We start from the raw sequence: 24735 nt of genomic DNA, 5'->3' as shown, positions 1-24735 counted from the left end.
ATAAATAACAGGTTTTTCCATCCTGTCAGCTAATCTGGCGTGGGCAGAAAAGTTTGGTATTGCATAAAATCATAAATAACAGGTTTTTCCATCCTGTCAGCTAATCTGGCGTAAACAGAAGTTTGCATTCTTGTGTCAGAAGGCAGCTTGCTTCCCTCATCGCAGAGATCTCCTAAAGCCTTGTCACAGGCTCCCCGCATACGGCCTCCGCACGCAGTGTTTTTCCCTCTGCCCCGCGGTCTGAAACAGGGACGGTGAAGCCTCCCTCCAGCAGGGAGCTGGAGGCAGACGCGGCCCCCATCCAGGGAAGGAGCCCTGTGCCCAGGCCAGGGACACGGGGGGGACACGCATGCTGCTCTCCCGAGGGGCGTCCCGCAGGACACGTGTAGCGGGTCCAACGCGCCACACACGTGCCGGGCTGCCGTGCGTCGCTGCGGATCTGCTGGAAAGGAGGCCTGGACCAAGGACATCTGGGACAGCTTTTGCACTGAGTTACAGAGGCCTGGCCCGGCTGGTAAGAGGTCAAGTAACGCTGTGCTAAACTGCTGGGCTAATTCACTGCTGGGATGTTTTCCTGAAATTGTCAGAAGACTTTTTCCTGTTTTCCCTTTTCATCCTAAGGCTCCTAATTACACCCCTAAGCACTATCCTAAATAGCTCTTCCCCAATAGTTCTGATGACATTAAATTTTTGCTAGACATACATTTTTAACAGCTATTCACTGCCTCCATAATCTTTAATAATTTTACTTTCCTTTATCCTTGTTGAAGACTTGCTTTCCCTCATGCTCTATGCAAGTTCCTTGACTGCTACCAACTCATACTTCTTGCCAGTGTGCCTCATTTCTTCCGTAGAAGCCCGAGGAAGAAGTTTTTCTCAGTTTAATCCCTTCTTTCCCATGTTTTTGGCTGTGGCCAATTGCCTCTTGGTAAGATGTTGCCAGTGAGGCGGCTCCCGTGTCTCTGCCCAGCCCCACGTTGTGCTGTAGACAGGTACCCTGCGGCACTGGAGACAGTAAGGTCAACGCCCGAACTAGAGGTAACACGCATTCGTCATGGAAATCAATTTGTTTAGAGAACAAATCAACTTAGTGATAACCTTTACTTCCTATAGACCGAGGTTATTTATTGTATTGCCATTTAACTAATACAAATACTAAAAATACTAGTTTTCTGCGCTTAATTAAGAATTTGAATAAATGAAACTTAAATCACATAACTGCTTATGTGCCCATGCAAAGTATCTTCCTGGTTAGCAAAAAAAAGTATGAAATTCACTGCAAAGACATTTATTTCTGCACTACCTGCTTTAATGGTTATCACTCAGGGAAGATGAGAGTTTCATTAGGATAGTAGCAACAACGAGATTAAAAATGGAGGCTTTGCCTACACACTAAATGAAAAAATCACAATTAAATTAAAGAGATTAAAAAAAAAATAGTCACTGGATACAGATTCCAGGGATTCAGAGTCAAGCAAGTACTTCCCTGACCATTGGGGTCCTCCATCCCACGTTCCTGTCCCTAATGCAACACACAACCTGTATATTTGAACCTGAGAGACACGTGCTTCGGGGGGGCAGTTTTGTCCCACGTAGGCTGAGCAGCATGGTTAGCAGACACCGTCAGCCTTAATTATTTGAATATTGAGATTATTTGGTGTTAAACATATTCTGAAACTTTATCATCTCTTGGTATGCTGTTTCCTTCATATTTCATCAGAATGTGAGATTCAGGGAAAATAAAGTGTGCTTATTACGGCAGGGACTCGGCTGCCTGACCTCTAAGCTCCTGTGCCTACTAGCTGCCCTAACTATTCACTAGGGAGCTTTTAGGGGAGGGGGTGTACAGGCATTAAGGAAAGTTATGTTTCTTAAGCTGGGTTTTTGGGGGGGGTGGGGTGGGGATTTTTCTTGTTGTTTTTTTGTTTGCTTGTTTGTGGGGTTTTTGTTTGTTTGGTTGTTTTTTTTAAGTTGGTCAGCAAACTGACTGCTCTTCTCTCAGCAGTGGGTTTCCATCTAGGTTTTCTCCTTTCCTGTCCCATGATTATTATCACCTGTTAAGTTCTGCTGGAAAAAAGGCATTTCGAGCTGGAGACCGGCACTTGGTAGTAGCTAACAAACCTTGTTTGCCCTGCATGCATTGGAGAGATTGACTATACCCAGAGCAAATCTAAGCTTGCTGTTTTGGGTGGTTTTGCTCTGACTCTGATCCAGCTTTGCACCTCTCAGTGGCCATTGCTACTTCTAAATGCAGTCAAAAGCATCTGTAAAGCGAGGGGAGCAGACATTAGTGTCAGCAGCACCCATCTGCTGCTGCAGCAAGACGGAGGAGCTGGATATTTCACGCAAGAAGAAAATGAAATTATCCTAATTACTCCTATTTACTACATGCTTCCTGCTATATGCTTTAGAAGTGGGACTTCAACTACCTAACTCAGGTTTGCTTGCGCAGCGACGGGGAACAGCAGACACCTTTTGCTCAGGTAAGCCGAGGGCTCCTCGGGCTCACCGGGGCTGCCAAAGGACACAGGGTGCCACCACCACAGCCAGAGCTGCTGAGGCAGAGCCATGCCCTTCTCTGGCCGTGCCCTGTATCAGCTGCTGCTGGGTGCTTTGAGAAAAGGATGCTTTTGCCACGGCTGGCTGTGGTGGCATCAGGTGTTAGGGACAAGCACATAACAAGTAATGCAAACACTGCAGTGCAACAAGCGGGTCAAACACGTGCGTGCAAAACCTTGCCAGCATTATTGAGAAAAAAATCCTATCTATCTCCTGACTCCAGACCTGATGACAAGGAGCTGAGCGCTGATGGCAGCAACAGGACATTGCAAAAGCCCAGCCAGAGCCACTGCAAGGTACCCTGGAAGGGAAGGGAGGAGTGATGGACGGTCCGAGGACTGGGATACACAGGGCCATTAGGCAACACAGGACTGAGAAAGCGCATCACATGCTGTCAAGGCAGTGAGGGGAAATGCAGTACGTTTAGGAGTTGGCTTGGAACAAGGTAGCGGTGAACATATGTGGCTGCTGGAGAGTGCAAGGCAGATGTGACTGGGAAGCATATGGGCCATTGCTCTGGGGCTGGGGGGCGGGGGCAAGGCTGTGGTCAGAGACATACAGTTTTCCAGCTGTGTCAGTTCACTGGGATAAATAAAGTGATAACATGCACTAATTAATACAGGAGTTATAGCAGCAAGTCACTTCTAGTACTACAGAATACTTAAAAAAAAAAAAAACCACCAAACTAAAAAAACTTCTGGTTCTCTCAAAATCTCCCCCCACTCCGCCTCTCCAGCAGCCCCCCAGCCCAGAGCAGCGCTCCCCATGTGCTTACCAGCGTGCATCCCCAGCTTCACCCTTTCCTTCCTGGGATCCTTCATTCCCCACTTCCAGGGGAGCTGTAGGAGAGCTCCCTTCTCCCCTCTCCTCTCCTGGCCAGGCATGTAAGGGAAGGGAAGGGATGGGATAAAGGGAGGCACCTTATTGCTGACAGGAAGGGAGCACAGCTGGTTGCAATTGCTAGGGCATTATTCCTCCTCCTCTGGATGGTGTTTGCAGGGCAGGCTGAAGTGCTTGCACCACAGCTGAACACTTTAAGTGCAAAGCAAGTGTTCTGGGATGTATCTGCATTTGAAATTCAGTGGTGTATCCATCTACTCTGGGCAGCTACAACCGTGTAATGGTAAACTGCAATTCCAGTTCGTATACAGGTAATTACAACTATATATATATAAAATACGTAGTAGTAGATGGCTTGACAATACTTTTTTGGTTTAAGAGTTCTGAAGTATTCTTGAGAGGCACCTCGGACAATGAAGAAAGAAATTTTCAAACTAAAAAGGAATTTGTGGGAGCCTTAGTTCAGGCTGTGTCAGGCTCCAAAGTATTTAGATCAGAACGGTCTTGTCAAAACCAGTAAAACTCTAACTCACTTCTTTTAAGTCAGAGATTGTTCAAGGTTAAAGTGCCAACGTAAAAAATGAAACAAACAGTATTTTTGAACATGTTCGTTAAGTAAAAATAAATAGCTTAGTGTTAAGAGTTCTAAAAGCAAAATTTAATAAATTAATATATGCATGCCAGATAAAAATACAAAATTACAATTGAAATAGCAATAATAATAAAGGAACACTGCTCAGCATTGCAGATTTCACTGCAACCACCATAAACATCATGGAGAATTACTTAAAGTAACATTTAAAGTACACATTTTGTTTCTGTTAAAAACAAATTACTATATGATAAAAAAACTGAAAGAAACCCAAGAAGAAATCAGCCCCCAAAGTGGCAGAGAATGATGTGAAATGCCAATAAACTGCCAGAGGCTCCATTTCACATAATTCGGCCTTCTTTTTAGTATCGGAAACCAATTACATAGAACATAAAAGCAAATTCACAACAGGTTTACACGGAGAAACATGCTGAATTACAATCACAAACTATCCAGAACAAAGATGCTGCACCAGTTCAGTTGTTTTCTTCATGGAATGAGTCTCACCAGAACAGGGAGAACAGGGAGCAAATCATGCAATAACTTTAGGCTTTTTGTTTTTTATTTTAACATGATAAACACCCAGGATTACTAGTACTGGAAAGTATGTGTTAACCTTTTTCAACATCAGCTGAATGGCACTACAGAAACGACAAAGAGTTCCTTCATTTTTATCCTGAATACATCGAAAGCTCTAGCAAATATGGAATTCAGTGACAAGAGTCATTAAATTACTTCAAAATATTCCTTCATCCATAGAACGCTGTTGCTTCCTTTTTTATTACAAACCCCCCAAAATATTCAAAATAAAATGTCTTCATTTTTTATAAGCATCTCCACCACAAGTCTCTGATAACGGATGTCATTCAATGCAGCCATCGCATCCAGTTCTGGCGCTCTCATAAGAGTTGGTCCAAAAACTATGCCCAGATTCTCTGCACTCATCAGATTTTCCTTTTCATGGAGTGTCACTCTGCAAAAAAAGGACAGTGTTTTTCACATTCCTTCCATGCCAAACTATGCCTGCATATGCTTGAAAACCAGGGAAACTGGACAGAAATGTTTGCCTTTCCCCAAAGCCGTTTCCAGCAGGATACATATGGAAGTGTCGGGTGAAACACTCAGAAGTTAGTGAGTGCAAACACTGCATGGGTTTACCCCGAGTCAGAGGTCTCTGTCCTCCGACCACGCACGCAGACCGTGTTTACTTGTAGGAGGAGTCGGCACGCCACTGTCAGGGAGGGAGGGGGCCGAGGGGTGAATTCAGACAAATCAGAACAATTTTGCTTTTGCTCTTTACAGCGGCACCATTTGGAGGCTGCTCCTATGGGGAGCAGACTGTGTTTGTCGCTATGTTAGCAGTTTTATGGTCACTAGAGAGGTGCTATCGTGCCCACCTGGGTGGGATTCTGCCCAGGTTCCCCTGGTGACATGGCTGCACGTGGTCACACTGCTCCTCTGTCATGCACACGACAGCAATGGGGGTGAGGCACATCACACGTGAATTCCCTGCCTTTGGGCACTACAGGCTAACTGTGCTAAGCTGGACGCCTGGTTCCTCTTCAAGGCAAATTACGTCCCGTGGCGCGTACTGGAAAAAAGTGAATCACCACTTTGTGGTGGCTTTGAAACTGCCAGGGTCTCTCTTGCTGTAACCTCATTTGCACGGCAGTCTGAGCAGGTCCTTAAACCTGTGCTCTGACAGGCCCGCTTCCACCCTTCCCTCTTCTGGGGTCCTCAGCAGCTGCCAAACAGCCGAGCCCCCAGCTGAGGGAAGCCTCCCGCCGCCTGGTTCCCATCCGCAGGAGAGGAGGAGGCGGGGAGGCCACGTTCTGCCGCTCCACAGGAACCCAACGGCTTCAAAGCTGTGGGCGCCAGGCAGGTTTGCAGGCCACCTCCAGAAATGTAATTTGCCCAAGAATTACACCCACAGGAGAGGCATCCTCTGCTGGGGCTACTGCAGAAACGTCTGCTCAGCAAAGGCCAGAAGGGTCACTGCTGCCCAAACATGATGGTCTCCGGCATCATGGGATGGTATTTCTTCATGTGGGCTCAGAGGCGGCTTGTGTTCTCCTGCGCTGCTCTGCCTCAGCACGGAGAACGCAGGGTCCCCCACAGCGGGGCGGGGGGGGGGGAGGAGGACAGCCTGCCTGGGGTACCCTGACACCGAGTGCGCCCATCGCTGCTGCCCACTGCAACGGACGCAGTAGACACAAACGTGCCTTGAAGCCGAAGCTTCTGCCTTGGTTTATCCTGGGGAATTGCCTCACTCAAGGAAACAAACTTAAGATTATGCAAATGTTTTAATACACACTGTGGTTTAAAGAATCCATAAGGATTCTCAGGAACAACTAAGAAGCCAGGGACACCAACTGAAGGAGTCTGGCTAAATTATTTCTCTTTTCACCACTCTGGCATCTTGCATTGCATGAACAAATCCTTTGGCATACAAAAAAAAAAAAAATTTCAAGATTTTTCTTCCTTTTTTCCCCTTCTGCCTTAGTTTTTATTTTAAAAGAAGTCAGACCGATATTTCCAAGCTGCTGTATCTTCAGTCTGTAATTAGGAGCTGTGTCTGATTACCTGAATTCAGCAGCAAGACAACAGCCTGTTGAGCGCCACAGCTCTTTTTAGCAAATGTATTAAAAGGAAGTTTAAAAAAGAGTGAATTTTGTCACCTTTCTACCTTATCATTCACCTATACCAGAAATATGAAGTGCAAAAGCAACTTGCTAACTAGAGGAGCAACAGCTACTCTTGAACAGGGTAAGGAAAAATTAACTTCACACTTCACAAGCAGTAAGGTGGGGTTTTTTTGTTCCTGCGTCTCTCATCCCTGTGTCTGTTCTAAAACATCCATTAGAAATGTCATGGAAATAAATGGACAAATCAGGCAGAAACCCTGTAGCTGAATTTTGCCTGAGGCACTCAGCACAGTCAACGTATTCCTACTTGTAGAAGAACTATAAAAGGAAAAAAGCAGGAGAGAGCTTAAAATAAAGTATTTTTCTAAGGAAAGGGAATGATTCTTATATATTGACAATAAATTCATGTTACTTGAGAAACTAAAATGGATACCCTAACTTGCCACATTGATTTTTTCCCCTGCTTTCCTGAAAGAAATAGAACCTGTGCTGTTGTACTGGATATTCATCTGTCAGTCTCTGCCTAAGAATTTTTCAGCCTCCTGACCAACTTCAATCATGTCTCAGGAAGGAGGAGAAACCTCAGACAGAATTTATGCTCCTACAGTTTTGAGGAGGCAGCAGGTGGAACAAGGGGCTCCACACTGGTGAGGATTAGCTGGCAGACCTCACCAGATGTGTGGCTGGAGGGCCAATTAACACTGTGCCTAATCAGCATCAGCTCCAGCCTAGTGTGTGTGGTCTTTCTTAGGGTGTCAGTAGATGAGACTTAGCAGAAAAAGACACCAGTCTATAGCCATTAAGCTGTATTGGTTCCCTGCCCAGGGAGTGACTTATTACTCCCAGAGGTACAAATGGCATTTTTACCATAAATACTCACTGTAACCTTAAATATAGAGCAAATTTGCTAGGCAGATGACTTTTGTGCTTCAAAGCTGTGGGGTTTTTTACTTATTTCCTTTAAGTGCTTTGCAAGTGCTTTAAGTAGAATAAACTCCAATACCCTTTTTTGGATATTTGCTGTTATGCAGACTATCATCCCCTGCCACAGTCTGTCTCCAGGATTTGGTGGGCCTTGCCCAGACTTTTCTGGAGGTCCTAACATGGCCTTTGCTAAAAATGAGTTTGGCTTAGAGTTCTTTCCAGCTAGTCCACCCACCTCTTCAGATGTGCCATGAGATACCGTAACGTTTCACAGTGTGCAGGCGGCAGCAGTTTCAGCGCCTCATGGAGAATTTCCAGCTGTTCATCCGGATCGGTGGTTTCTGAAACACAGATGTTCAGCTGTCACCACACGCACAGCCAGATTCACACACAGAAAGACAACACCGGTGGCCTGCAGAGAAGATAGGGTCTCACAGCTCTGCTGGATTACCGATTTCCAGAACCTATCCAAACCTCACAGTGGCGGATTTGCCTGTCCAAAGAGGTGCTCAGAGCACCGTCAGGATGTGCCTGGCTTTGGACAAAGAAAAATCCCCAAAGCAAACTGCACTCCACCGAAAGATTCCCTGCAGCCTACTCAAAAAAATTCCCCTGGCAATCCTTGCTGACTGGACTAGTTTTGCACAAATTATCTACAGGTGCAACCCTGGGACAGCAGAAGGTACTGGGAACTTTGCCATCAGCATCTTTGGCTGTGTCCACACTGCTTGGAAAGAGCCTTCTCCAGAGGAGCAGTAAGGCCGGCATCCAGCCCTTGTTTTCTACCCATGGCTACCTCACACCTTTCCAGGTGTGGCTGGTGTGACTGCTACATTGCAGAGATGCTTCAGGCAGCCAGGGTGCTTGGGAGAGATGTTCCAGCTGGGCTTACTGCCCTGCTTGCAGACTCACTGTCTGCAAGGCCAGCCTTAAAGGTGGCCTTAGGATGGGTACTTATCAGCTTATGAAAACACTCAAAACGGACACCTCTAGATCAAGTGACTTCTTATTTCTAAACATTTTCATAGATCACCCTTCTGGCAACATAAACCCAACAGATTTTAAATATCACTGTCAAGTATGAGGGATTCATGCAAGACATACAAAGCGATGTAATCCATAATGCGTGATGAAAAGGAAGCATTCCTGGTGACAAAGGCAAAGAAAAATGTAACCATGATCGCATACACTATGGCCTCGTGGTGCTACATTTACTCCTGCAATCCTTACTAAATAGGGCACGCAGGGTAAGAGCTGATGGGCCAGCTATTAAATGAACAGGCAAGTACTGCACAAAAAGGAGAAGAAAAGGTTGAGAATGAAAACCAGGAAGAAAATGTGTTACACTCACTTGCAGACTCTATAAACTTTGGGTAGGCATCATACGTGATGAGTGGAATTGGCAAATCCCTGAAGTACAGTTTAAGTGCACCAGTGATAATATTGATATCTTCATACATATTCACAGAAATATCAGCTTTTTCCCCATCTGTGTGGAGAAGGCACTGACATTAAAGCCTTGGAAATGTAAACAGATGTAAAACAGCATTCAAAAGAAAAATAATAACTTGCTTAAGCAAATATTATTAAAAAGGACACAACTACAGATTTTGGCTTTTATAAGCAAAACAGAGTTACTGGGCTGTGAAGTTCATTGTTTCAGGGTGGAAACCTCAAGCATTTTATAAAGAAACCTATCCTTTCTTCATTTAAAATGATTACAAAAAATGCAGGGTTTTTTTCTGGGACAAAAACCCGCCTGCCTGATCTAGCAGTATCTATCTTGTATTAACATGTGGAAGTTTAGCTATTTCTGAACACACTGCGTTGCCAAAAAACACATTTGCAAGCACTGAATGAGAAATCAGGGGAGTCTGGGAAAAAAAGTAAAAGAAAGAAAACCAACTTAGTCCACAGCCTTCCTGAACACAGGAAAAACATGTGTTCACCATTTAGCTACAGCATACTACCTACTCCTGACTGCAGTGGACACAGATCCAGAACTTGGCTTCTCCAGTGCATCCCCACCCTGCTAATGCTGCAGAGGAGGCAGATGTTGTCTGAATAGGTCCAGTCCTCCGGAGAAACAGGAGAGAGAGTTTCCAGCATGGATTTTGGCCTTGATTTCTACTGGGATAGGGGGACGGCAGCTGCAAAGCCTTTAAATTTCCCACTGCCTTTTCTCAGAGAGAAGAGTTTGTTCTCACTGACCTTCTTTTGGACTGTAATAATTCAAATTTTGTTTGCACTATTGTATTCATCTTATTATTTTGGAGCTTTCATCCAGAAAGATGGATTTAAGTTGCACAGCCCTCTTAAGGCACTTGACCACTTGCCCTCTATCCCTCCCCCACCCCCTGAGTGTAGTTTTACTTGCAAACTAGGGCAGTAGTTCAGAAAGCTTTGTCCTTTCCTATGCGCATCATTACTGAAGCCCAGATACTGATGGAAGGAGAAAAGTAGACTTTGGTAATGAAGGCCAAAGTGAAGCCGATATGCTTTTCTGATGGGGAGACTCCCCTTCTGGTAGCACAGCCGCTGGACTCCTTCAGACCACTGATGCAGTGGAGCATGAGACAGACAGAGTCTGTGCAGAAAAACTGTTTATATTTAATACATCAGCACAAAATGCCAGCATGCAGGAAAGACTGTACCTCTGTCAAATGCCATTTTGACATCTTCGATAAGATCACTAAATCCTGAGACTCTGTATAGTCCTTCGGAATTAAGACCTGCAATGAGTATTTTAACAAGATTAAAATTAGCCTTAATTTTACAGTTTCCTTCCGTCCAGTTCTTCCTTTGCCAGGTTCTTCATTTAAGGCAGAAAAAGCAGACACGTTTTAAAGGCCTTATCAGGCTTTTCTTTCAGAATGAAATCCTATACTGGCCTTTTAACCCTGACCCTTGCATTAGGTGCCTTGTTATACCAGCACTAAATTATGTTTACGCAAATTATGTCAGAGCTGAAGAAACATATTAAACCAATTACAACTGATTAAAAAATAACTGAGATGATTAGCATACTTGATGTTCAGTCATTATTTCAGAATGAAAACAAATACTCTAATTCTAGAAAAGGATACTCAGTGTGGGCTAGGGGAACTAGCAAGAGGGAACACATCAACAGTAACTGCCTTTGTTTTAGCACATTCACTTAATTTTTAAAATAAAAATATTACTGGAAAGATAGGTGCCAATATAGAACTATAAAGCAGTAATTGTCCATTAAGCAACTTCTAGCAGAATCTATAAAAATTATAAATGGGTATGAACCATGAAATAATGCAAAGTATAATATTATCTGTGCAGGGTAATTGGCAGTCATAAAATGTCTTGTGCAAATCTGTTTTGAGCAATCATACATTCAGCAGAAACCCAGATGACCCAGATCAATCTAAACGGATTATCAGTAAAGCAACAAAAGTCCATTAACTATGCCTTACCCCTAGATTCAATTTCCCTAATGCACATATCTACTACCATTGGTCTCTTAGTGAAGTGTGCTTTTACTAGCGTTGTAAGGTCACAGCTGTACACTTTTTTGACATGCTTCAGGTCTGGCTTGCAGTCATTTGGGACCATCTTGGAACACTGCTTGTGCACATTTAAACCACAATCTGAGAGAAAAAGGAAAAATTGATTAGGCTGGTGTTCGGTGAAAATGCATCCCGAGGTCAGTACTGCAGAGTATGTACGGCTCCTGCAGGATCTGACCTGATCTCGCAACTACTGCTTCTGTTGAGACCCCTTAACCATCAAATGCGAGGTAGGGACAGACCTGAAGTAAGACAGATTTTCTACCCAAGACATTTCTTCTATCCCTAGAGGATCTAACACAAAGTGACAAACTTTCTATACGGTTTTTCAAATCAGGATCTAAGGGCCAATTACGTTCCCCACCATTATTACATACGTTGCTATCATGATCTAAACTTTCTTCCCAAGTTGCTGCGGATTTCCTAACACTTACAGCTTTAATGTAGTCCTGGACTGTGGTACTTAAGACACCTCCTGGGGGAGACGAAGGCAGGGACAGGGTCTCGGAAGGCTACAACCCCTCTGCAGCACACGTTGGCAAGGCAGGCCTGAGATCTGACCCACTTCAGGGACCCCCATGCTCTTGCCAGGTGCGGGAGCCCACGCTTAGCATTGCTAGTAACAGGGCCCGTTCCCCACCTTGGAGGGGAGCTGAGTAACAGGCACAGGGGTCACCAAGCTGGCTGGTGGTTTCTTGCTACCAAGCAGTTTACAAAGGACTTTGCTAAGTCACAGCGGCTGCAATTCTGATGCCGTTTCACAGCGTGTTTCTGAAACAAAGTGTTGGCAAGCACCAAAACAATGCTATTTACTTTGAAAATGACTTGGGAAAAATTTGTTCTGGTTTTTTTAAACATAAACAAACACCACCACAGCTTTATTGTAAACATACTGAGAAGGAGACAGATTTAGTTTAAGTGAAACTTACTTGAAATCAGGTTATAGAAAAATGTTTGTTCTGCCTCAGAATGACTCAAAACATAATGCTCAGGGTGTGGGGAGGAAAAATCATGGAAAACACCACCAACTATACAGTGAAGATGGGAAGAGCAATACAGTCCCCTTTAAGCTAAGCACACACTGCGATCAACACTATCAGGCGGCAGGCGCGTGTAAGGAGCAGCCTCCCGCACTGCCCCCAGTGACTCCATTTTCACTGCCCTTTCTCCTGTTCTGCCATGCAGACTCACAGGTGCTTGAGAGGAAATAGCAACCAGCAAGAAAGGCGGCACTTCGCAGCCAGGGCGTTTGCCGTGCTCTGACATGCACTCGGTATACACCCAGACTCCAGTTCTGTGAGCATTTCTGTACCTTGCTGCATTGCCATTTGGAGTCCCCTGGATTTCTGCAGAATTAAGGGATGTAGGAGCTTGGAGGATCAATGCCTTGATGAAAATCTGTACTTACCCCTCCCACTGCAGTACTGAGTATCTGTCTATACTGATTCCCTTCGTATGTCCTTCCTGCTGTTTTTGCCAATGCTTGTATTTTCATTAATGCTCCATAGATTGACTTTGTTCTTTCCAAACCAGTAAAGCCTAGAATTCATCGCTAAGTTTTATTTCCACTAAGTCAGCTGTAGCCTGCCACTAAAAGCACTTTGTTTACTTAACAGGCCTGTAAAGCAACCAGCTTTGTCACTTAGGATCCTCTGTAAAACATTCAATCTCTGGTTGCAATTAAAGTTCAGCATGTCACCTTCAATCAGTCAAAACTCGCACAGATCCTGATCCCGGTGAAATGGCCAATTAAAATTCTCTTTAGCTATTTCTGTGCAGGAGCAACTCCCTTCCTTGCGAGGAGCGGTTAACGCACAAGACAGGGAGCTGGGAATGTTGAATTTCCCACCTGGTTGTGATTTAGTGTTGCGAACCCCACCTTGGGCAAAGCCACGCAGGCCAATACCCTGCAAACAAGCAGCACGACCGGGGGTACCACTGGGGCCCACCCTGGTCAGCCTCGGCGGCTTGCTTTGACGCGTAGCTCTCTTCTAGGCTCGCCCCAGAAGCTGCACATCACAGCTGGTTGTCCTGGAGCCCTGGGCGGTGGCAGGCTCAACCACTGTCCCTCCAGGCGTGGAGAAGTTCAGTTTGGTCACTTGGGTTCCTTCAGCGTTTGCTCAGTTGCCTCATTCGTGACAGAGAGGAAACAGTAACAGCCAAAGCACTTGCTTTCACCTGAGCACTTAATTAAATCCCACATTTAATCAAGTGCTCTAAGACCAGGTTGGAAGGTGCATGACCACACCACCTCTTCATGCACAGCATCTACCCTGCCTGTGGTTCTGGGCTGTGGAAGGAAGAAACTCTGAGCACGCCAGCCAGCGCAGGCAAGGGGAGCTCCACCTACACTTTAAATATCTATGCCCAGTGCTACATCTTGTCTGAAGTTTGAAAAACCAGGTCCCTCTGTGCTTTAAATAAGGAACCCAAATTCATTAGAAACATGTGACCTGAACCCTTAAGTGCCTTAGTGCTTCAACTCTAACATGGGAAGAAGCAGCTCTGGGTCTTGTAGAAACAAATTCATTACATGTTTGCAGAAATGCAGAGGAAAAATTACTCATCTTCGGTGTGAAGTTTGAATACTGTGCTGTTAGTAGGACCAGCACTTTTAATAACAAGACGACAAAATATGGAATAGGTGCTACTAAGCAAGTACCATCCATTCTGCTTTCAGAATAAAGATGAAGTTGTGCAGTAAAAATAGTAAGTAGTCAAATAATTGGAGGCAACATCTTAATGCACACACAGAAGGGAAGCAAACTAAGACCACACAGGAAATCTTAATTCTTGATTTCCTTTATTTTGAAACCTTAACATTGAAATAATAGTATTTACAAATGCAAATATAATTACTATACATAGAATTCCTAAAATTGCTGCAAGAAGCACCTATTCCAACATGCAGGAAATGCCCTAGTCTGTCTGTCAAAAATGATGTCTACAAGGCTGGAATGGCAGCATCTCACTCATGAAGACTCACAAGCAATTTTGTGAGTGCAAATTAGCTGCTTCACACAGACAGCAATCTATCTCAGAGTTATGTTTCTGGGAATCCGAGGATAATTAAGACTAAAATATAAAAAAAAAAAAAAAAGAAAAACACGCTTCCAAGTATCTTATACTGGACTTAAAACAATTATCGCATTCACTGAGATCATCCTAATTATATTTATGTACAAGGAAGTTTCATTTCATTAAAATATCTAACTTACAGAGATGTTTTCAATGTGAAAACCTTGCTTCTGAAAATAATTGTGTTACTGCTAATCCCATAGATTCAAACAGGCTTTGGATCTGACCTCATTAATACCAGAATAATAATTACAAATGCGAAAGTTAACTTTTCTCCTCTCTTGTTTGTTCTTCCTTTGCATTTGATTAGATTTCATGTACCAGCCCCACTGCTTAAGGGCTTACAAACACTCCTGAGAAACATTTAAAACCTAGAAATATTTCAGATACTTAATGCTGAGAAAATGCATGAGCACTACGTTCAATATTATTGGGCTGTGCGGTATCCTAATAATCAAGGCTCTTTGCCTCTTGTGTAAGCGTAGGAGACCACCTCACTTTAGCAATTCCACATCAATAAATACTTCTAGGAGATTCCAGTGAATTTGCAACAGAAAAATTGTATTTTTTCCAACAAACATGCTGAAACTCCCCAATGCTGTGCTTCCTACCAGGTGGGCCCCTCTCCACAGCTAACAATACTTCATGAAAGGCAGAACAGCCATGTCTCCGTCACTAGTCTCTGGTTCAGTTGATAACTTAGGATGAAGGATGATGTCTTGTTAACTCCAACAAGGTAAAAAGCACAATGGCAGAAGGACATCAGTCCCCCTCTCCACAGACCACTGGGAATGTGCCAGCCTTTTAGTCTAACTATACTCGGCTTACTTGTTAGTACTAAAAGATAGGAATTATGCTGCTAATTGTGTATTATTAAATAAAAATGTCCTCTGTTCTCATTGCAGATGCTTCATGAAAGCTTCGAAACTCATTATTTTAGAATCAACTAGGAAGAAACAAGAAAGCTGAGTCTGGAATCTCTCTCTGCTGCCACGTGGTGAAGTCTCAGGACTGCTTGCCTTGTTTGCACATGAGCTTCATGATTTGGCTGGGTGCGTGAAGACCAAGAAGATTCATCTGATTTCAGATTTTGGGTCTATTTACTTTCGGTTATATCAAAATAAATCCAGAATAGCTAAGATGGTGTTAGCAGCTTTACTCCGGATCTAAAGTAACCAGGAGCCTTATCCTTTTCTTACAGAAGTTCATCAGAGCCTGCCTGCTGGCTGGCTATACAAATTGGTGACAAGCTGAAGAAAAATCCCCCTAAAGCACTGTATCTGCTGATAAATCCTATAATAATACAGGACAGATTTAAAAGATGCAGTTGTGAACCCTTGCAGGTCAATAGGAAAACTTCTGCTGACTTCAGTCAATCAGAATTTCCCCTTATACAGAGATGATTTCTCAGGACTAGAATTGTAAGTCACGCTTACTATTCCTTTTTACAGTGCTATCAAACTGTGGCCACCTTTCAAATATATCAAATGTGACCAAAAAAAATGCAGTCATAAATTCAAGAGTTTATAGGAAGTTTGGAAATTTAGGGGGAAAAAAAAAAGAAGACTAATTTTACATGACAGGTTTAAAAGTCTGTGATAAGCTGCCCTGACTTTAATAGCATATTGATCTAGGAGTTCAGGTGGGCTGTGACATTACTTCTATGAGAGATATTAAATTTAAAACCAGCCGGATAATACTTTCCTATGATGCCTAGAAAAAGGTTTGGTAATGTTTTAGAAACAGCTAATACTGATGTTAGTTCACTGGGCTGAAAGAACAAATAACGTCTTCATATTAATGCATGAGCAGAGCCAAAAGATATACGTACGTTAATACCGCCCCATGAGCACACATTATAAATATTTGCAGAGACTAAAATATACTTAGCTGTCGCTTTTTGCTATACTGCTGATTTGACTTTAGTCAGTTTTAGATTTCCTTTGGTTTATGATTTACTGGCTAACATGGCTGCTGATCATGCTCCACTGGAATGATACCGTATGCTACATACATCACTCTAATTATATTTTTGAATTATCCCAGTGGAAATTTAGCATTTTGTCACTCTGAGGAGCAGCTTTAAGAGCTAAAAGGTAGATTTACATTACGTACAAAAAGTTCTGAAAGACTCTTCAGAGGTTTCTGGCAAGCGTGGGAGGGTGGGGAGCGCAGAGCTGGGGCGTTGGCGCTGTGCGTTGCCTCGGGCAGGTCCACTGTGGTACCCGCCAGACGGGATAACACCCTCACCTTTGGTAAGCCGACAGGTGAAGACGACGGGTTCTACTCAAGCACAAAGTATTGGCATTGTTACTTTTGCAGGGGTGAAAAGGTTAGAAGGGAATTTGCTCTCATAAATCAACGATGAGCTAGTAGCTTTCCTTTAATAATTTAATGCTCTTTTCTGCAGCAGAGGAAGCAATGTCTTCTGTTCTCTCAGATGCAGCGTGTGTGAACAAGCACGTGAACGTAGCAACCCCACTGGCCTCGCGTGCTGTACTTTGTGCTTCCATACACAAGGCCGGGGGGTGCTATGAAGGTCTCCCCTCTTCCTCCTCCTTGGCAGAGCTGTTCCAGCCTGGGTGGCAACACTGGAGCTGCTACACTGCCTTAAAGTACATGCCATTTGTCAATGTGCGACGCACATCTGCAAATAACCCTGGTCCCACCAGAGTGTTAAGCCACTTTATTAAGCAGCGCCATGGCAAAAATTGCTTCCAAACATACGTGTATCCTCCCCCAAACCTGCTATCATTCATACTACTGTATCATGCACTATAGGGTACATTATTCTTTAGGAAGGAATTTCTAGAGGGCAGCTAGTTACTTGGCAACAAAATTACCTAATACTACAGAAAAATCAGGGCTTATGAAATAAAAAGAAAAAAAGCCCATCAAACAAGCCAATCGTCCCTTACCCCAAATCAAAAGAATACATATGTCTGTGCCTCCAAAAGCTGAACACGTTTGGTGGCGATGGTTTGATTTTATGGAAGTCTTGAAAGATCGTCAGTTAGTTCAAAAGCTTCCCTGGCTTCCTGCCACGACACCTGCCTACCTCCTCGACAGCTCCCCTGATGGGCCGCTGGCTTGCTCAAGGCTTCTAGGTCTGTGTGGGCTTGGAGATAAAGCCGCTTTTAGGACTTACAGTTTCGAGAATATATAGCTCCAGAATAGCTTCCCCATGGGAACGGCTCTGAAGCAAGGCTCTGCTGCCTGATTAGCATTTCAAAATTTTGGAGCTCACTCCTCACAGGAACACCACCAGACCCTGAGCTGGTGGAACAGCCTGTCAGGCAGCACGCATCTCCTCCAACAGCATCTCCACCTGCCTGAGGTGGGCAGGGACTGTTCTCCAAACAGTCCCCTGACCTCTGTGGTTTTGCTTTGCTCTTGTTCACTTTTTGGGCCGACTGCCTGTGCCCTATAGGGTCAGGGAAACCAGCAGAATCTGGGAGCACATCTCAAGAAGCTTGGATGTGTTTTCAAGGTACAAGTGTGGGCAGAATGGGAGCTTATTGTGACCAAGGCACACAAAATACCTTGAGAGTGGGCAACACGATGAGCACGCCTTGCCTTCCCCTTAGCTGAGTTACTGTCACGAGAGCATCAGCTGTTCTTCCAGGCACTAGAAATGTGAGCACTGTGCCCTGCACAGCTAATGCCTGAGGATGGGCAGGCTCTTTTGTGGTCTCCTTCATCCTTACACACCAGTGGAGCAACACAGGGGTCCAACATGAGGGATTTAATAGCAAGGCAAAACAAAACAGCAAAGGAAATGGGGCGGTTGTACGTTTTTCAATTGCTAGAGAAGGAACCGGATGAAATGGGGAAATTAAACACTTAGCAGTAATTCACAAAACAATCCTGCTTTCAGACTGTACTTTAACTTTTCTGAAAATGAACTCCTGGGGCTTACCGTGGTCAGGGCTGGCAGCAATATTGCTTGGGCTCAGCCAGTAGCAGCTGGTTGCCGCCACACTGATAGTTCAGCTGCAAGTTTATTTCTATCAGCTCTTCAGAGAGAAGTTACCTACTCCAAGGAAAGCAGAAGATAGGCAACTGCTACATGGGTGGCAGGCTGAGATAGTTCAGAGCAAATCTATCCAGGCAGCAGAAATGGTGCTTCACATACAGCCTCAGAGGGTGGTGTTGCCTGGTTTTAAAAGGAGCAGCCCAAAACACTATCAAAAGCATCCAGTGAAATACAGTAAAAACCCCTTATCTTTCCTTCAAGATAAGCCAATTAATGCTCTTAAACCAGCCTGTTCCAAAAAATCTTCTGATTAAATCACTTATTCATTAAGAACAAAAGGGTACAGAGGAAGCGGGAGGTTATATACTAACTTAAACAGTTCTGATGGGCTCGGGAAAGGGACAGGACACATGCAGCAGCTTGACAAGTCTACTAGTCTGTTTGTCTACAAGTCTACTTGTGTAGTACACCAACAGCATCATTAATGCCATGCTCTAGTCTCTGAGAACACACACTATTCTCCGTTAATGCTACTGGGCATTATGTGTTTGTATCATTCGTAAAATGAACTCACTGGTGCATATCTGCAAACTTTCTTTGGATATTGTTACAGTTTCTCTCCTGAACACATTCTGGTCAATGGGATGAGCCCTGTGAGCATGGGGGAGCCTTACACAGGAGGAATGTAAGTAAGAATACATTTTTTTAAGTTCATGCATTGGATTTTGAGCGGGGGTAAACTCTTATGTCTTCATTAGCTTCTGCTGAGCTTCAATGTTTACACAAGCTGGTGACATTATAATTTCAAACACTTCTTCAGTCATTTCTACTTATGGCAAAAGCCTGCAGGAAAGTATGCTGGAGATGGAGCATGCCAGTAGAAAAGGCATATTCCTTGCATACAGATGAGTCTTCATCTCACAAAAATTTTGAGGGCCTGTGGCTGGGATGCAAAAATTGGAAGCACAACCCTCTGAGGCTGTAGGGCAGATACCTACTACAAGGATTCACTCTAAGAAAGCAAATCTGTCTTTAAAGAAATTGATGAAATAAAGATCAAATTTGAGAGAATAACATTTAAGGATAAAGAAATTATTCCTGTTCTGCTGGATATACCTCCAGCAGAAGTCAGACTAAGTCCACCAATTCATTTCCTATAGGACCAAATCCTGGACATCACTCCAAGTCTTAATTTTGGAAGACAATAAAGTCTTCCCATGTTTGGTGGCTTGCATTAATCCCGAAACCTTTGTACTCAAGATGACAGCCAACACCTTACTTCAACCAATAACCACTCTTCAGGTGGCAAACACAGTGCGTACATTTACCTCTTGTCTTTATGGAAGAAAAAGACGTACTCCTCCTTCTTTGTCTGCCGTGAAACCCAAACAAGGATAAGCTAGGGAGAATCCATCTTCCAGGGGTTAATCATACAGGACTGTACCTGACAAGATACTGAATGCACTCAAGGCTATATTTTGGCAGAGAAGGACACATCCAGTCATGCTGGACTGCAACAGAGCATGAATCAAGGCAGTTCAAGTTGCTAAGGCATCCTTGCTGGTTGCTATGGCATGTGTACTGTTATGAGTGTTTAGTCCTCGTTTATTATTTTTCAAAGGATCGGCCTAGTTTGTGTAACAAACTAAGCTATCAGCCATTAGAAATAAGCTCCACTTTCTCCTCCAGCTCGTCCTCCTTTCTGAAATGGGTGACATTTATCTTTCTGGTCCAGTCTTGGACTGTCCCACACTGATCTTCTTGCTTGTTTTTGTGCTTCTGCAGAGAAGAGCATTTAAAATGGTTGAGAGTAGCTCATGGATTAATCCATTTGTATTTGTTAAACTTATCACTTCTGTACAGTAAAGAGTCCTCTTGAGATGTGCGACTGTTTGCTATAAAAAGCAAATGCTTTAAAAAGTATAAAATTACATATGATCAGTGCAGTTTTGCTCATAGGTATTTTCAATAAAATGATTATACAGACCACCAAACAGATTTTGTGGATTTCCCTGGAGTGGCATTGAACCTCATTCGAATGCAAGTGGTCTGCCTCCTGCTAAAAGCTGTAATTTTTTTGAAGTACGAATGCACTCTGAAAAGCAATGGCCTCATGTGGCTCCTTGTTTACTGTGCCTCATTGTTTCCATATTAAAATGGCTCAGTTCAGAAGCAAAATGATTACTTTATTTTTAAAAAAAAAAACCCCACAATCCAAGACCCATGTAAACTCAGCCAAATTCATGGCACTCAAGCCTGGGCTCTTCCACACTAGTATGTTAACACCGGTTACACAGGTCTTCACTATTTATCTGTGCACCTCTGACTTTCCTCCAAAATGCCCAGATCTGTACAGCTTCTGGCTCTGATGGCTTGTACAGCCTCAGCTGATGGGAGAAGGCAGACACTGCTGAAGGTGAGGCACAGACAAGGCAGACTGGTGAACTGCTGAGCCTGTCCTACCGTCTCTACCTCCACAGGGCTCTGCCTGGAGCCCCTCTCCTCTACCCAGCTGCTGGTTTCTATGAAATTTATGAGAATAAAATAATTTGGGAAGCCCCTAGTTCTCCGTCAGCTATAGCTGAGGTTGGCCAGTGGCTAAAAGCTAGCCTTGCGGTGAGGGGAGGACAAGAGAGGTGGGTCGGCTGCAACCCATGCCCTTGGGAAAGCCCGGCTCTCCTGCTCCTCAACCCCAAGCAAGCCACGCAGGACACATTGCAGCAAGCAGACCTGCCAGGTTGCGGAAGCGCTGCTCGGCGGCCTTGCCACCGCACGGCTCCTCGCCTGCTCCTCCTTACACCCCGGCTGATGATGCTGCGCATCAGCAGCTTACCTGGTTGTACCCAATGACCTTGAGCATGGTCTGAAAAACCTCAGCCTCCCCCTGCCCCAATGCCTCACTGATGCTTCAGCAAGGAAGTGCGGTTGTACAACATGGGATTTTAAAATATAAATAAGATCATAGAAATTACTGGAAACTACCAATGGCAATACGAAACCTTACACAAGATAGAAAGCCCTAATTATAGTTTCTGAACCTATGAAGTCATCTAATACACATATGTTCCTCTACACTGCAAGGAGGAGAAAGGAGACATGCAGTACTTATTACCATCCTTATAAGGAGGAAAGAAAACCAGACTTTGGAAGCTTTTGGAAATTCGTAATTTAGAAAAATCTGCATAAAACCAGAAAATCAGCTCTACTTTAGTTAAAAAAAAAAGGGGGCGGGGCAGGGGGCAGTACAAAATCATAAGCACTTTGGGTTTAACTATAAAAGCAATGTTATTTGTTCATTCCACAGTGCCATGAAGCATTGCAAGCCTTCATACTGTTTGTTTTTATTGATTTTCTGGATCAAAGTTACTTAACATAAATCTGAAAAATACTTGGTATTTCTCCGAAATGCCAAAACTGAGGAATCTACTTCCGGCGAGGAAAGAAGATGGCACGCTTAGTGGCTCATGTGTTATCAAAAAATGACTACTTTAATAAGAAAACAATTCAAGAACGAAATTAGGCTTCCTCTTTCTCTTCTAGCACTGTACACCCTGTGCAAAATCAAGAGCAGTAAAAAGTACTAACAATCTTCATTCATAAGTGAAGGACATGGCTGCAACCCTAAATACTTAGTAGGGGGAAAATACTAGGAAAGGAAATGGCATTTTTACATAATCATTTCTTAAAACAGAGCTGCACTCTCTAATACATCCTGGACAGTGCAGAGTCTATTGATAACAACAGAATATTGCATTCACGTAATTATGGGAGAAGGATTTTAAAATATTTCAATCCTATTTGGCTACAAATTATTTTAAGTTTTACATTATTTTGCAGTTCTGTGATAAAAAGCCCTCTTATTTGCTTGAGATAAGACTTCAGAAAGCTTTAGATAGAGGAGATTTTCTTAAATTAGCTTGAAAATTCAGTTTCCAGGGCAACATAGGCAGGTCTTCATACATCAACGTTTCTTTGCACCACTTTTATAAATGTGGTTGCTTGCTAGAATGTCAGAAAATACTTTTTAAATACGGTAAACTATTTTGATCACTTTGATCCTTTCTTTTTGCCTTTGAAAAAAGCTCACTGTCCTTTCTTTTCAAAGAATCATATCAACAAAACTGTCAAATTGTTTTACTTCAGAGAGGCTTTATCCTAGAAACGCCTGCAGTGATACCCATGCGTGTAATACATTTCTACTAGCACCTGAATGTTTATGTAACATTTCAGTACACATCCTTTATTCATCATCCCTTTTCTTACTTGCTTTTCAGCTTGCAAGTAGGAGACATAACTTAGGGTCTATGGCACGCTGGGAGTCTGCTGGCTGGTACGTAAAATTAACCTGAATGCCTGTTTCACGGCGGCAGCGTGAAATTTGCTGGCGCCCACCTTGCACATCGAGATCCTCAGTGAGTCTCTCACACCTACCAATACATACAAGTGGTATAAAAGAAACAAAGCTAACAACGCATCTACCTATTTTCTCTTCCATTCTAAAAGGGGGGGAAAAATGAATTCTTTAATGATGAGTATCATTTTCCCTCTGTGAGCGCTCGAGAGGTGATCTGCATCACTGCAGGTACTGCAGGTACCTGAAACCTTCAGCAGCAGAGGGGATACACTTCCTTCTTCGATTTTAACACGGGCCAGATCGGACCCTTGCCACGCGGCATTATGGTGGAGCAGGCAGCACATTAAATAGTAACAACATTAGTACTGTCTTAGGAAAAGAAGACTGAATGACTGTTACCTGCACATTTTACTCCCTGAGCAATGAGGCCCCACATAAAGTTGGCACAGTATTCACACCAGTGCGGGCCCCTGAACGTGTGCACCTGGAAGACAGTAGCAGAAAGGAAAATTACAGAAAATGACCCAACTGTTTCATATCAATGATATCCATATCAATGTGTCTAAACAAGGCAGAATTCCTCTTCTTCAAAGGCACCACGTGCAGTCTCTGGAAGCTTCCCTTTATCGCCGCAGGAAAGGAAGAAAGAAATGTAAGAAAGATTTAACTGACAAGACTCTTGCAGACCTATGGACACGGGAGCTCTCCATCCCGAGCCGTCCAGGGCAGCAGAACCGGGTCTGGGGGGGTCTGCTCCCAGACCACGTGGGGCAGAGGAGCAATGGCAGGTCACAGCCCTTCTCCCGCCTCTTGGCATCCCTCCGTCTGGGCAGGATTTTGGCCATGAGGCGAGGCTTTTGCAGCGACCGTGCAAGAGTTCGCCTCTCAATTTAAAATGTCTTCTGCTTTGCCCTCCCTTCCATAAGGTACTGTGTGAAACACATAGGGGGCTGCAAGATTTTGCCTCGGGCGGAGGGAGTCCTGCCAGGCAAAAATACCAGTGCTACACAGAAATACTGCAAACGCACTTAGGGACTTTCCAGTTTAGAATAACTCTAAAAGGAAATTAATTCTCTTCAGACTAATGCTACGTATTGAAAATCCAAATGAATCTAGTAAATGGAAAAAAGAATCCAGTGAACCAGGAAAAAATTGAAAGCTAAAGAAGAAAAACACCCAATGCTGCTTTCAATCCCAGCTCACATGCTTGTTACAAATCCTGCAGCCACCGTTAGCTGCTTCTGATTTTGTTCTGATAAAGTTCGTGCTGTAGGAAACCACAGGATTCTTTACAGAGAAAATCATTACTTCCTTAGCCAGCATAAAAGGCTTTGAGCCTGTATTTAGAATAGAGAGGCTGACAAAAAAAATCAGTAACTGATGATCATAAAGAAATGAAATTTGCAGTGAGATGTAGTAAAAATGCTTTAGGCTTAAGTCACTCGGCTCTCCAGAGTTACTGAGCGGGTATCAGAGCAGGCAGTAACCTCACGCACGTGCACTGCCCGGTCAGATCAGTGTGGAGCAGAAGAGAGAAGGAGCTGGTGGAAACACGTGTGCCTGACATCCACGCAGAGCTCTGGTTATAAATAGCAAAACACGAAGTGGCTTGACTGAGGTGGTGAGCATCCCCTGCACCACTGATCTCAGCAGCAGCTGGATCCCAGGTGACACTTACCTCGAACAAGTGACAACCCAGAGCAGCACCCAGCAATTCAGACCACGTTTCGGTTTTGGCTACAGGGAGGTCTGCAGCCTCCTGGGCATTTGCTGCCCACGAAGCAGCAGTAAGGTAGATTGCTGTGTTAGTCTGGAAAGTTGCTCTTGAATTCACCAAGTAATTCACGTGTGTGTCTGTGCTAAGCTAGGCTTATAATTGCCCCTAGCCCTACCCTGCTGAGCACCTCCGGAGGAAGTGTAATGGTGCGAAGTGTCCTGTTCTCCCAGCGCTGGCACAGGCTGCCTCCCCCCAGCCGTGCCAGCTGCCGTCCGCACCCACTCCCACGCGCCTTTTGAAGATGCGATGTATTCCATAAGGTCCCTTCTCCCTGCAGCTCCAGCTGACTTCTACAAAGCAAACGATGACAAGACTGTCGGCATCTGTAATAACCATTTTCTTTTTTCCTCTCACCACAAAGAGATTTTTCACACCTTCTTCTCCATTACCCACCTGCACTACCCACATCCTCTTGGCTTTCTTCCTCAGCCTTGTGTTTTTTTTCCAGGTC

At 44.0% G+C, this 24735-nt stretch overlaps 1 protein-coding gene across 1 annotated transcript in view; it reads right to left on the bottom strand.

The window, feature by feature from the left end:
- Nucleotides 1–4035: 4035 nt before the first annotated feature.
- The window catches only part of CHN1 (chimerin 1), a 105547-nt gene continuing 84847 nt past the window's right edge, over nt 4036–24735 (bottom strand). The window contains exons 9-14 of the mRNA XM_052792133.1: nt 22907–22991; nt 11007–11180; nt 10215–10292; nt 8912–9049; nt 7796–7901; nt 4036–4964 (exon numbers count right to left, since the gene is read on the bottom strand). Coding sequence (XP_052648093.1) covers nt 4793–4964; nt 7796–7901; nt 8912–9049; nt 10215–10292; nt 11007–11180; nt 22907–22991 — 753 coding nt within the window. The 3' untranslated portion in view covers nt 4036–4792. The remainder of the gene's footprint in view (nt 4965–7795; nt 7902–8911; nt 9050–10214; nt 10293–11006; nt 11181–22906; nt 22992–24735) is intronic.

Source organism: Harpia harpyja, chromosome 7 (assembly GCF_026419915.1).
Source record: "Harpia harpyja isolate bHarHar1 chromosome 7, bHarHar1 primary haplotype, whole genome shotgun sequence".
Lineage (NCBI taxonomy): Eukaryota > Metazoa > Chordata > Aves > Accipitriformes > Accipitridae > Harpia > Harpia harpyja.
The sequence above is the reverse complement of the archived record's forward strand: the minus strand, read 5'-3'. Positions and strand labels throughout refer to the sequence as shown.